Here is a 15,227-nt window from a genome sequence, read left to right as displayed (position 1 = left end):
CTATGCCTATGCCACGAACAAATGTTAATGTTTAAAAGCCCTAAAATTATAAAAGGGTCGGTAAACAAAACAGTAACAAAGTATTCTTTTAAAGAAATGGCCAACACATGATATTAACTATCAGCACCATACGCTATGCCAACACCACAGCATGCTTCAAACAAGAGGCCCATGGGCCACATCGCTCACCAGAGCAACAATAGACATGATAAAATCAGCTTCATAGGGTTATAATACAAAATATCTAGACAATGTAGTATAATACATGTAGATCCTGTATAAAAAGAAATCCATTTCCCCTCTGGATATTGTTAGGTTTATAATCAAGTCCCTTTTCTAACAGGATGATTTAATTGTCATACCACATTCAGCATATCAGTTCTAAATAAAGACCCTAAACAATTGTTTATATACGGGATATAAACCAAAATCAAACTCTGAACCCCTTCTGAGGCGAAACAATCGTTCAGGAGCCATAGTTAAAACAATTTTAAAGAATCAGCATTATGTAAAAAAGCTTGCATATAAGTTAAACCATATATAATAACATTTCAGTTTTTGTGAATAACTAAAATGTTTTTCTTTCTACAACTAGATCACCAATGTGGCCCCTCCCTACTCCTAAAGATTTTGATTTTAACAAATTTGAATCTACACAATCTGAAGTTGCTTTCACTAAATTTGTAGCTTTTCTAGGAAATTAAAAAAAAAAGATTTAAAGATTTTTCTCTACATATTCCCATAAAAAATGTGTCCCTCCCCCAATTATAACCCCATCCTATCATGATTTGAATAAACTTGAATTTTTTACTACCTGACGATGCTTCCACATAAGTTTCAGCTTTCCTGGCTGATTGGTCTCTGAGAAGAATATTTTCAAGATTTACTCTAGATATTCTTATGTACAGACCCTGAAACGTACTACTTCACCAAAAAAGCGTGCGACTTTCGTGCAAGAATAGGTTCGTGTAAAACATTCAGCGTTTCGTGTAAACTGTTCAGCATTTTGTGTGTGAACTGTTTAGCGAGCATGCAGAGACCGTGTGGTGTAGTAGTACGTTTCAGGGTGTGTAAAAATGTGAATTCCCCCCCCCCCCCACCCCCACAAAATTGTAGCCCGACCTGAACCCCCGGGAGTCATGATTTTCACAACTTTGAATCTACACTACATGAGAATGCTTCCACAGCTCTCCTGGCCAATTGGTGTCTGAGAAGAAGATTTTTAAAGATTTACTCTATATATTCCTATATAAAAATTCGACCCCCATTGTGGACCCACCCTACCTCTTATGGTCGTGATTTTCACAACTATCAATTTACACTACCTGAGGATGCTGCCACATAAATTTTCAGCTTTCTTGGCTCATTAGTTCATGAGGAAAAGATTTTTGAAAATTTCTGCAAATTTTTCAATATTTCATAATTATCTCCCTTTGTAAATGGGTGTGATTCTGGAGAAGATGTTGAAAATGTGAAAAGTTTACAAACGGACAGACAGACGGACAAACGTATAAAAGTTTAAATTTCAAGAAAAATGCCTCATAATATGAAATTAAAAACTTACACGAAGCTGTCACTGCATAGTTAACAAAGTAGTGCTATGCGTACTGTGTGTGCTAATAGTGAAATCCATAGATACTATACATGTAATCTTCACTAATATAGTTCCTAATTATGTTAAAGATATTGACCTTTTAACTTCTGAGGTAAAAGGGTCAGAGATATACGTACCACAACGTACAAAAGTGATTGGGAGCAATAGCACTTTTGCTATTAGAGACAACTCCCCCCCCCCCCCCCCCTGCACGTCATAATATAAAAACAGGGGTTTAGAGATAACCTCAATACGTTCACAACTCCGTTATAAACACATGCATATATCCTCCTTAGAACATTTATTTGAAAACAAAAACCATTATATAATTTTATGTTAAATCAATTCTCATGTTTTACATGACTGTTCAGTTATCAACCATTCGTTCAATGACAACATATGGTATTTATTCAACAATGGTAAAAAGTCACTTGGACATATTGAATTCAGTTTTTCTTACTGATGTGTGGGAGTACAGAAGATTTTTGAATTTTCCTAAAATAGAGCAATACCAATTTAATATTGCCAAATGACAATTTACGAAGTAGTTTTCAAGATGAAGCATACAGTTAATCTTTGACATTCTACCTTTAAGAAATACCATTTTTACCAAAAATAAGAAAATCCTATGCAAGATATAAAACTAAACTTTTGGTAGGGGTAAACTGTTACCTTCCAATTCTGTATATTTTCGCTCTGCCCCCCCCCCCCCCCCCCACACTATAAAGCGATCAAAATATTTGAGAGCATATAGATACATTCTCTTTCTCAACTACTAACTAGTTATTGTATCTTTAAAAAATCTTAACAATAGTTATTGTATTTTACTTTCAAAAATTCCTATAGATGTGAAGAATAAAATTGTACCTCAATGTGCTTAATTCCTCAGCTTAAAAACATTAAAACTGGTCTTTCCCATTATGAACGACTGTTGTTTACCTGGCGTAAACTAGTGTGAATTTTATTACCTTACTCATCTGCTTGATGAATACAATCGAAATCTAAACTTGGTTACGTGACATGTTAAAAAGCTATTATAATCGATGTATTGACAAACATATCACTCTATTGTACTAAGGCCCACCCATTATTTTCATCTTTATTCAAAAACAAAAAATGGTTTCAAACCAGGATGATTTTCCGCTGATATATTTTCTTATGAATAGCGATAATGCCTTTATTCCCGTAACAAAATGTGTCAGAACTATGGAAACTGTTTTAAGGGTGTTGTTTTTATTTACTCGTATCTAAATAAAAACTATCAAAATCGATGAAGAATTCATATTATTCATCGTATAAAGAGGGTGCCCCATAAAGTAGTTACAGCATATCATTCTTTAATTTTTTTGTACAGGTATTTAACGTTTAGCGAAATATTTCTAATGATCAACAAAAATTTCAATATATAATATAAAGTACAATATTGCATCCTATCAAACTTACAATATGTAATATATAATAAAATAAAATACCGTAATAAATAATGATGAGATATCATACTGCAACACATGATATGACATTGTATTGTGTTTCACATTATCGCATTTGATAATACAAAATCATAATAAATAATATATGATACGATATAGTATCATATGATACAATATCATATCACATAAAACATCACAATATTGTACATCATGATATCATATTGTATAATATAGTATACTGTATGGTTATATATCATATTATACAATACTATGTTATATCATTTAAAGCTGGTTGGTCCGATTTTTTTGTTTTTACAGTATCAAAACTTTTTCCATACAAATCATTTATCTTAGAAATTTATGGATTTTCTCCTATTTACACGAGCAGAATCAGTATCCTTTCAAAATATTCAAAGTCAATAAAAATAATTTCTCTTTGGGCAAACGAAAAAACATACCAAAATGCATCACGGGAATGTTTAGAAAAGGAAACCGCTTGGGTTCGTCCCCGAATGATTGGTGTTATTCAACCCGCATGCTATGCATCGATTGTAAAGAAAGCAGACTTCAGAAATATTAGCGAACAAAACGTACACATGTTTATTTGTAATTTGTCTGGATCATTTCGACCTTTATTTAAAGCGATGTCAAATTCGTAATACAACCATACCCGTCTCGTCGTCAGGGGGTGAAATTTAACATGAGGCGAAATAACGCGGTACCTTTTAATGACGTTTGTTTTGTTAGCAAATTTTGTACGTATTTTTCTTCATTGCAATCTGGCATAATTGACGGGTAAAACTACTGCAATGTCTATTATTATACATATACTAAGCATAACCATCCTTTAAAAGCGTGCATAAAATTTGATATAAAATCGGACCAAGCAGCTTTAACAACAAACACATCTATTAAGCAGGTTTGAGTGAGGTAAGAGATTTTTTTAGCATCCCTGATAATGGAGATCAGGCTCTGCATTTTAAGCTACCTCTATGAATCAATTATATTATAGTTAAATCAACTATGCAAGCTATCATCTATAAAACATTCGACCTGTTCCAAGAAACTAAAACTCATTGAGCATTCGAAACCAATGGTTCAGATTCAGCATTCAATCCTGTCAGATGCATCATCCATGCAAGTTTAGTGAAGTCAGGACCAGTAGTAACTTAGATATTGCTATCAAAGGGCACCTGCAACAAAAACTTTAGCCTGCTCCAAAAACCTTAACCTCTTCCAGCATCTGAAATTCAGGATTCAGATTCAGCATCCATGCAAGTTTGGTGAAGAAAGGACAAGTAATTACTTAGATACAACAATAACTTTAACCAGGTCTGGTCGCCGACGCAAGGGGTATAGAAAAAGCTCCCCCTGACTTCGTCTCGGTGAGCTAAAAATATAAAATTGTTACTGTACAACGCACGTTGCACACCGCACGACGAACAAAACCAATTGCAATAGTGAGTGACTCAGGTGACCCAGATGGAAAAGGAGGTGAAAATTTTAGGATGAAATCAACTACAACAAAAAACAAACAATTTCAATCAAAAAGCTCATTGCATTTTTTGCTCCAATGAGCTAAAAATTGTTGACAAGAGCTTGCATGGAAAAGAATAACGAGTTATCATTTTTTTGGGAAACAGAAGATTCTAACAAAGATGTTAACACCGTTTACGTTACTAAACAGTTAACATTTTAACATTGCTATTTAATTCTTAAATAGTGAAAGTGTAAACAAAACAGCATAACACTGTTTACAGCCACTTTTAAAGCAATGACAAAATACTTTTCAAAATTCTTCCACTTTGTTTTCATTCTATGATATGAAAATGAAAAAAAAATGAATTTTCCATCATACTATGTATATATTGACTGTTTCCACTTTTTGACAGCTGAAGGTTAATTAATTTACTGCATGCACGCGCTTCAATTCCGTTCTTAAAATCTTTATGAAAAAATTGGAAGATGTTGAAATTTTAAACACCGTGAAACAACAGGATAAAATTTTACACCAAAAAAAATAATAAAATAAATAAAATGATTGTTAATTTCCCTTAACCTTACTGCGAGGCTTTCCGTACTTACAGTGAGACTTCTTTTGAAAAATGGAATCCCTCCGTGGTATATCTTTTTACATTGTTTTAATTGAAATGAGGGAGTGACAGCAACTTCACAATATTCAATGCCTTGTGGATACTTGTTTCTACATTCTGTTGACAATTCACTTCCAGCAGCATCCAAAATAGATTTTGATACACGGCCTTGCTTTAAACTTTTTAAATCCTTGTTTGTTGTGTTCACCATAACATCTGCCTACAAAAAAGAGATTTACATGTGGAATGAACTCTTTCCCTCTGCAGTATCTATACTACTATATTAAAATAATGGACTCGAATTTTTGGGCTTTAATACCGATCAATCAGAGTACTGTCTTTTGTTTAATATATTTCAAACAGCATTGGTACTTGAAGATTGTTTTTATTTTTTCTCAATCAAGCTTCGCTAATTAATAATCAACGAAAATTACTTTTATCATCTGAATTTTTTGGATTTTACAATCTTACGCATGCGCATTACATTCCCTCTTAATCACAGAAGGCTCTTTATTTTATGTTTCCACAATATCACCCTATGCATTGACAAACTCCAACAACGATAAAAGAAATGCGTGTAAATTTTCATTGGAATTTTTTTTCTGTTCATCAAAGAAAATACGGGAGATAACTCTAGCACAGTGCAATTACTATAAAAAAAATCCAGAGTTTCGAATGTCAACATTGTGTGTAAAAAACGTTGGTGAAAAAAAGTTGAATTCTGCAATTATAGAATTAAACTTTTCGAAGAAAGGTATTTAGAGCTTTAAAAGGGTTTGTCATGAAGAATTTGACTGTTATTTTCAAGACGACTTTATTAATTTTCTCCAATTTTCTGCTACATCACGGGTATGTGGGAGGCATTTTAACAGTGGTGAAGGCCTTTCCAGAGACACACTTAGATTATTCCAACTCAGCAGATTGTAGTGAAACTAATAGCATTATTGTAGGCTTAAAGCTTGATTATGCAAATGTCAACAATATACGGTGTGCGATGTATCTGTTTTGTAAATGTCCGATATCATATGCAATGTCAACCCGTGCACCCACGGGTCAAAGTCTAGTATCACAAATTAAAACAGGAAATTTGTCGTTTGCACATGACCACATAACAATAATGAACTGTTTACGCGTCCTATATTGCATGTCCTAGTGAAACTTAGGTGAAGAGTTTTACAAACCTTAATGCCATAAAACATGTAAATACAATCAATATTTACCTTTGTCTCTACTAAAGAGCCTTGTCTTACTTCAACTGTGATAGCAGGCCTATAATTCTCTAAAATGAAAACATTTGTTATTTTATTTTGGATAAAAAGCCTATACATTGTATATGAATTGCATCCAACTTATACACACACACACACACACACACACACACACACACACAGTGAAACTTGTCTAATCCGGCGAAGGGTGGTTCTGAAAAAATCGGCCGGATTAGGCAACATCCGCTTTGGAGGACATTGTTGACAATAAATTCAAGTTTTTAATGCAGTGGGTCTTGATCGTTCATTCTTGCAAAATTGTCAATTTTTTCTGAAACACATTAATAGACCCCCTTGATTGTGATTGCGGTGCCGATTTTCATATTTTATTTGGAAAATAATAATTGCATAACGGGATACGTACAATGGAAAAACTTTTTAAATCAAATCATTGTAATTGATAAACTTTCAAACACCCGATTAACCTCAGAGGTCCGACACGAGACAAGTGCATGATTCACTGGAAATTGTTAAGCAAACAAACATTAACCACGCGACAAGTCAACAGGTTGCTGATTACGTAATAGTGAAAACTGCTTTGGTGCAGGGAACAATGGATAAATATTCAAATCCACGAGAATTTAATAAAGAATAGTACATTTTGACAGAATAAAATGTAACTCTGTAAGTGTAACCATACAACGCGCAATACAAACGTCACCAGCAGTCCCGCGGTATCCAAATTCACGGCCTAAAAAAAATGGGGTAAAATATAATAAGCATTTTTGACTTCATTTGGTTATAACAACACTTAACGGTATAAACTGATATGAATTGCTAGTTTTGATTTATTCACAGTTGTTTAAAACAATAGCAACGACAAGAAAATTGATCGATAATTGAGCAGTACTTAAATCCCGAATATGGCCGATCGATAAGTGGCCGAACTACGGAAGATAACTCACACTAATTACAAGCGGTCGGTTCAGTTTACCAGTGCTCCAAGTCACAATTTCTATCAGGTCGCTAAACGGCGACCAAAAATTTTTTTAGGTCGCCATTTTAGAATTCATGGTCACCATCAACAAATAATTCATTCGCCACAATAACTGATAATAATTTTATAAACAACTTAAAGCTGCTTGGTCCGATTTTATATCAAATTTTATGCACGCTTTTAAACGATAGTTATGCTTAGTATATGTATAATAATAGACATTGAAGTAGTTTTTTCTATTCAATTAAGCCTAATTTCAATGAAGAAAAATATGTACAAAATTTGCTAACAAACAAACGACATCAAAGGGTACCGCGTTATTTCGCCTCATGTTAAATTTCACCCCCTGACGACGAGACGGGTATGGTTGTATTACGACTTCGACATCGCATTAAATAAAGGTCGAAATAATCATACAAATTACAAATAAACATGTGTACGTTTTGTTCGCGAATACTTCTGAAGTTTGCTTTCTTTACAATCGATGCATAGCATGCGGGTTTAATAACCCCAATCATTCGGGGGACGAAACAAAACGGTTTCCTTTTCTAATAATTCCCGTGATGCATTTGGTTTGTTTTTTCGTTTGCCCCCAAAAAATTATTTTTATTTACTTTGAATATTTCTTACTTTGAATGGAGACTGATTCTGCTCGTGTAAATAGGAGAACGTCCATAACTTTCTAAGATAAATGGTTTGTATTGAAAAAAAAATTGATACTGTAATAACAAAAAAATCGGACCAAGCAGCTTTAAATATGAAACAAATAATAAAGACTCCTGTATATACAGTAACATAGGCCTATATCCTTTATTATACTTTAACAAATTGACAATTTAAAATATGCAGCCAGCAGGATTGGAGACCTACTATTGTGGAAGTTGGATGGCATTTGGCCATCCTGCATATTTAACAGTACGTTTCTGAGAAAACCAGCGTTCAACAACGGCATTAGTTTTAAATTCCTCAATAGGAGGACCTTCACTGCTAATTGTAAACCCAAACGACAGAAGCCTTGGCTTTCGTTTTTCCGCCATCGTGGCCACGTGTTTGACAATGTAAATCTACATTCCAGCGACGCTTGATTCAAGCTAACATTTATTCAAACATTACATTGACCGAGAGTTAATTTTTTGTTCATTTCAATCCCGATTCCGATGAATTTCGATCCCGATCACGACAAATTTCGATCCCGAGACCATCGCATGTCCAAATTTTCTCGGTCGCGAAAATGCGAGTTACTATGAAATTTTGGTTGCAAAATTGAAATATTAGTCGCAAATGCGACCATTTTAGTCGCAACCTGGAGCACTGTTTACAGAATAGACAAAATCCAGATTGCAAAACAAGCTTTACTCTCTCTCTCCTCTCTCTCTCTCTCTCTCTCTTTCTCTGTGTTTGTGTGTGTGTGTGTGTGTGTGTGTGTGTGTATAAAATCAAAAATAGAAAAAATTAACCTTTCTAAGGAAAAAAATTACATATCTTATATAAGTTCACCTGAAAAAAGTTGTTAAAATCCAGAAAGCGCTAGTGAATATAAACTCTGGAACCGTGCATTTTCTTTCCTTTTTTTAAATATTTATACTGTGTAATATCTCCTTTTACCCCTTTTGGATTTTATATGTATATTTATAGAGAGAGAGAGAGAGCGAGAGAGAGAGATTGTTGTAACATCCAGGTGTATTAAAAGGGGAGAATCTTTACCATTTTCATATATATATATTTAGTCTTAAAATTATCAGGAAACAAGGAAGCCTGAACTACGTTTGTTTATATGAAATCTACCTTCAACGGGAAAAGACTTTATTTTCACATCTGTCTTGGAAATATTGCGCTTTGTAAAGTTGGTTTCAAGGATCTCTGCACAAGTTTTTAGTTCATCTTTAGTTCCACATAAGAAATATAAAGACCATGGTTCTGAAATAAAGTCTTCTTGCAGAACAACCAATATTTGTTTCAGATACTGTTTTATGGACCAGCCTATTTTTTCCATAATTTTTTGCTCTGCAGGAAATACTAGGGTTTGAAATTGATTCCCCTTTACATCCGAGAGTAAAGTGGTTTTCAAAGATTCTCGAAGGGATTCCTTTGCTTTTCCAATGTTACCATACTCTGCCTCAAATTCTAATTTGTGCCAGTTTCTGCTAAAAGGATTTTGGATGTTTCTTTGCTGTTTCCCTACTTAAAAATAAGAAGAGATAATCTGAAATATCAAATGAAGGTGGAAAACAAATCGTGAACAAATGCAATTCCTTTATCAAAGTAATAATAGTGTAAAAATGAACGTTCACATGTTTTAATTTTTTCAATACATTTCTATTAGCCGGTGCACTTTTCACTAAAATAGCTTTGTGCACGTTTCCTGGATAATGCACTTTATATCATATTAACAGAATGAGCTATTCTACATACAAAAACAAAATAAATATGGAAACTGTATAAATGGTGTAGTTAAGCAAAAAAATGTACAAAAAAGTTTGCGAGGCTGGACTCGAATTAACCTGTTATAACTGAGAAAAAAGAGTGATTACAGATAAGAGATATTAAAACAGCTCTATCATAGATCAGATGAGAAAACTTTTGAAATTGAAGTTACCTGGAATATTGTCTTTTCGAAATGGCTGCAGAACTACATCTGTTTCAGTGGGAAGAGCCGATTTTAAGATAAGAAGAGTAAAAGATGGACCATTCTCAAAACGCCATTCAAAGCCATCCTCTGTAGACCATTCCTGACCTGGAATGCCTTCTACCAAAGTATCAACACTCCATTCTTTCTCAACTTCACATCTTTGTTTACGAAATTCTGCAGTTTTTGACATGTTCATAATGTCATTCTCTTCTACTTCAAACTGAATTTCTCGGATATCTGATATGATTTGTTTCAATTCATTTGCTATTTCTTTTATTTTTTCTAAATTTTGACAAGGTCCTTTGATGGTATAACAACATGTTCCATTTGTTCCAACAATAGTTTCAATATCGACACATTGGGTCCACTTTTTGAAATAATCCTGATAATGTGTTTCACAATAGCTAAGAATATTTGAACTACTCACTGAAACAGTCTTGCATACCGGTTTCTTTAATCTGATTGACTCATTATCTAAAATATCAATGTATTCATCGAAAATGTCTTCGGTTCCAGCTATTTGAATAGTCTTGTTTTTCATTCCAATATAAGCAATTTTTCCTCGAAATTTATCTCCCTTTAGAACTGAAAATTTAAATGCATCTTTGTGCAAATGGGCGTCATCGAACTCTCTCAGTTTCAGGCATCCAAATAGTATTCGCAATGCGCTATTAGCACTACTCGTATTTAGAGCATAGACTTCTAATAAATTGGGTTTTCCTTGTTGCTTTATCACTGTCCAAAAAAATGGTTCACTATGCTTTGCATGAGCAGTCTGATCAATAAAATCTAAAGACTCTTGGTAAGTGAGCAATATTTTCAACGAAGGAGACGATATAGGATGACTGCACCTTACTTTTCTTAAGGCTAAAATATCCTCTCTCATTTTTTCAAAAAAGTCCATATCTATTACTTTTTGGCCATAAAGCAGAGCCTGCTTTCTATCACTGGAAATATTTACATCCCGGTACCTTTCCTTCATAAGATTTAAAAATAACCCATCCATTTCATTCAAAGCAGCACTCTGCATAAAGTATCCACTTAAATTGTAGTTTTCCCATTCTTGTGTAATCGTCGTTACTTTTTTTTCCGTGAGTAAATCCCTCACAACTGCAGAACCTAGAACTTGAACGTCATTTTCTACTGCAATCCAAACTTCATCAGATCTTTTTTCAGTATAAAACAACTGCACAGTATGTTTTTTGAATGCATCATGTCGAGAAAAGCAGAATGTCTTTATCTGTTCAAAGCTCAAATCAGGGTGAATTGTCACTTTTGTCAAATGTACATATGGAAGAAGTGCATAATAAACTGATACAACAGCTCCTATAATAAAATGGTCAAGTTTTCGTTGGTCACATGGCTTTATACATGGACAAGTTCTTCCCAGATGATGCGAAAATGTTTGAGATAAAGAAATTTTCATTTTTTGAAATTCTTTTTTGGCAAATGATGTAAGATTTTCATTTGAAAAGCTGAAAAGCAATTTATAAAAGTCTGGGGATGCACACTCTATTTCTAATCCCCATTCCTCGTCTTTCAGCTTTCTTCCAGGGTCAAGAACAAAATGGACATGATGTTTGCACATCTTTTCCTTGTCTTTTGTGTTTGGTAAAGTTGTATCTAAAAAGTTAATAACCAGTACATTTTCAAATACCTGCATCAAAAAGAAAGTTCAAAATATCATTAAAATACGTTTGTTCATTTTTTTTCTCTGTATTTGATAACTTTTTTTGGCTATTAATGCAAATACCCTTGCTGAACAATCTTACATAATGCGTTTCTGCAATTATTGCTACCATCATGGATTGTTTGAAACCATTTTTGAAACATGTTTGAAACACCAAAGAAATCATTTTATTGTTTATATTTAAGGTCTTCCGTTTCCAACGGAAGACTTTATTGTTATTCTTCGGTTTCTTCTTCCCTATTATTATTATTTTTAAGGTCTTCCATTTCCAACGAACGACCTAATTATTAATGCGTTGTTTCTTTTACCCTATTAGGGCTTTCGACTTTCGGTCGAAAATACCTATTGTTTTTGTCTTATTATTATTATTATTTTACTCGATTTTTTTAAAACTGGAAGGAATATTGATACAAGTTTACATTGGTCTTACAGCAAATATATCAATCTATGAAATGTAGGGTTTTCGGCTTCCGGTTCCGGTTCTTCCGGTTTTCACAAGGAAAATTGCAAAAATTGATTAAAACGCAATATTATGTTTATTTTTTTTAGTTAGAATGCACAAGTTTAAGAATTAGATGAATCGTTGTCTAGTTGTTCACATTTGTAAGCGTAGACAACTTTCTGTATCTTACCGTTTTTTAGATATAAAGCCCTAAACTTTAGAAAAGGGGGGTTGAAAAAAAAAATCATTTGACCTTTAAAAGTTTATATGACGACTGAACATTATTAAGATAGAAATAACTAAAATACACCGAGTTTCATTAAGAAATGTTGACTACTTCCGGTTTTATAGGTAGATGAAAATCGTCTAAGGGAGTTTCAATGTCAAAAAAAAAACCACGCGTCATTCGTTTTCCAAACAGTTTTCAAGGAAATGTTACAATTTTTCATCTCTATCTGTAATCACATACCTATTACGCAGACCGGAAAAAGTTTGGGTAGACAATTTGACAAAATTAGGGATTTGAAGGGACCCACGTTTAAAACAGCCCTTTAGCTGTATTTTTTTAAAAAAAAATTATCGAATTAAAAAAATTGTTGACAATAAAATGTACAATCTAAAAATTACGGTCTCCTTACTGGGGCTTGAAAAGCTGAAAGATCACAACTTGTTAAAATTTTTTTTTTTTTTTAGAAAGAGTTATCTTGCTTTGCTCTAAGAATGTAGAGCATAAATACTGTAGGTATACGAAGTTTTTTGTCCCAGGGATGAATACTTACTTTAAAATTATGTTTTATAAAATATTCTTGTGGAAACTAGAAATGTAGCTACTTGTAAACTTCTAGAGTTATCTTTCTTTTGACATTGCAATACTCATAAGTTCCTATCTAAGCAACAGGTTATACCAAGACATTCAAAAATTTTGGAAATAAAACAGAGATGAATTTTTTTGACATCTTAAAAAAAGGGAAAACGGGAATGTCGAAAAGCCCTTACTTTTTGTTGAAGATACAAAAGGTTCTAGTTATTATTTTTTTTTTCTGTCACGTTTTCTCAAAAATGCTTCAGCCGGTTTTTATGAAACTTTCAGATCTTATTCATGACAAAAAGTGTAAGAAAAGTAAACGAGATTTTTTTCGTCGTCACTTCCGGTTCCGAGATAATAAAAATTTTATTTTTGCTTGTTCACAATTTTTCTCAATAAGTTTTAAAGATAGAGCCCTCAAATCCCATGATGGTAAAGAATGAACGGCTGCAGTGCTCTTTGCATATCCGAACGTCCACTGTCTCTTTCAGTCCTCACCGGAAGGAAATAAAAAAAACTTAATTTTTCAATTTTTTGGACTTGAATTTTTAAAAAAAATTATTCGATAGAGACGCTCTCAAAGCTCCCGAATATGAAATTTGTTTCAAAATCGATCAACGCATTCTTGAGATTTTGGGCTCCAAAGTCCTGAAGCGAGAGTCCGCGTAGCTCAGTCGTTAGAGTGTTGGGGTTGTGCCCAACGACCGGGCCTTGTTTCCGAGTGGCAATTATTTTACATTATTTTTATTTATTAAGTACAAATATATCGCTCGTTTCTGTCAGCAGTTCGCTTAATTTAGACGCTCGTCGCATCGGCGGCATCAAATATATGCCGCCAAAGTGCCCCTGCAGTACGGCCGCAGCAGAGTTTACTGGGTCGCTTTGCCGGCATCAAAGAAATGCCGCCACCTAAATGTCTGTATGCACACACCATTTATCAATGCACACATATTTTAAGTATTCTACATGGCTTTAAATGGAAGACTGATTAGTATTTATTCACATATATACACATATATATTTTTGCGATATTGACGTTTTAGCAATGTTTACATGGGTATTTTGTCTGCGATCCTTCTCCTAAACTATAAAAGATATTGCGCTAAAATTTCTACGGTTGGTAGAGGAAAGATTGAAGTTTTGCATGATTGTTGTTTTATATGTCAAGCACTAAATGCGCCAAAGCTCGGTAGGGTTCGAAAATTGAGATATGAAAAGCGTCGTTAATTTTTGTGCTTTTCTTTGTTTATCTCTTTTTTGGAAAATATTTTGTTAAAACATGTAATGTAAGATACATGTAGTTTAAATTTACAAGACCTTTCAGCTGAGATCATGAAAAAGGGGATGGTCCCTCATATTAGGGACCTAGAGGGCTCCAAAGTCTTTTATCTATAGCTCTTTACCGAAGGATATTTGTACTAGATTATTGAAGCAAATATGTTTATCTTAAAGTTATGTAGCCTAACAGTATAATAATTTTCTCATGTGTTACGTAATCAAGGGTGTATAGGGGTCAAAAGTCCAAAACTTTGATCACTTATATCTCAAAAAGAAAAAATATTTTGAAATGCATTATAGAAAAAGGGATGCTCAAAATGAGGTACGTGACAAATTGCAATCTTCAAAATTTGGTTCAGCGGCCCCCAAAAAAGGAGATAAGGAACCGGCCCTTAAAAGGTTTTTTCTAAGATATCTCAAGAACGGTAACGAATTTCTAAACACTTGTTGAACAGAATTTCCTAGAAATTAAACGACTTTTCATTTGATACGTAGAAAAAGGGGCTAACCCTTCAAATAAGGGACCTGAAGGGTTCTAAAGTATTTTATCTATAGCTCTTTATCGAGGGATATTTTGTAATAAATTATAGAGCAAATTTGTTTATCTTACAGGGCCCGGTTTTTCGAAAGGTGGTTAACTCTAACACCGTGTTAACTCTGTGTTAAACTCTGTGTTAAAGTTAACCACATGGTTAAACGTTTTTCAAAAGTGTGTTAGAGTTTAACCATGTGTTAACTCTATGTTAACTTTAATCCACCCCCAGTACCTTGGTTAAAGATTTAACACAGTGATTAAATATGGCCGCAGGTGTAATGTTTTTGTCACTTCAACTGAAAAAGTTGGTCAAAGAAGCATTTTCCAAAAATTTTAAAGTTTAAAAAATCTTACATATGATTAAAACTACGGAAAAGCAACCGGAGTGACATGAAACGTTGCAGTAATCTGTGTGATATATTTATGGAAGAAGGATTTTGCATATGGTTCATACCCCTTATGTTAAAGGATCCCTTCATTGGAAAAGGCTGACACTCTGCAGAAAAAAGGTATGTTTTTCCTTTTT

The 15,227-nt window shown here is 33.6% G+C and overlaps 1 protein-coding gene across 3 annotated transcripts in view; it reads right to left on the bottom strand.

The window, feature by feature from the left end:
• LOC105320243 (uncharacterized) overlaps positions 1-15,227 on the bottom strand; it is a 149,318-nt gene that overhangs the window by 88,514 nt on the left and 45,577 nt on the right. For 2 of the 3 annotated variants that reach the window (XM_066068911.1, XM_066068913.1), the window contains 4 exons: positions 9,919-11,574; positions 9,108-9,503; positions 6,338-6,396; positions 5,110-5,337 (listed from right to left, as the gene is read on the bottom strand). In XM_066068911.1, coding sequence (XP_065924983.1) covers positions 5,110-5,337; positions 6,338-6,396; positions 9,108-9,503; positions 9,919-11,574 — 2,339 coding nt within the window. The remainder of the gene's footprint in view (positions 1-5,109; positions 5,338-6,337; positions 6,397-9,107; positions 9,504-9,918; positions 11,575-15,227) is intronic. The other variant, XM_066068912.1, reaches the window with a different exon arrangement.

This window comes from Magallana gigas, chromosome 8 (genome assembly GCF_963853765.1).
Source record: "Magallana gigas chromosome 8, xbMagGiga1.1, whole genome shotgun sequence".
Lineage (NCBI taxonomy): Eukaryota > Metazoa > Mollusca > Bivalvia > Ostreida > Ostreidae > Magallana > Magallana gigas.
Note: the sequence above shows the minus strand (reverse complement) of the source record. Positions and strands in the feature narration are given on the sequence as shown.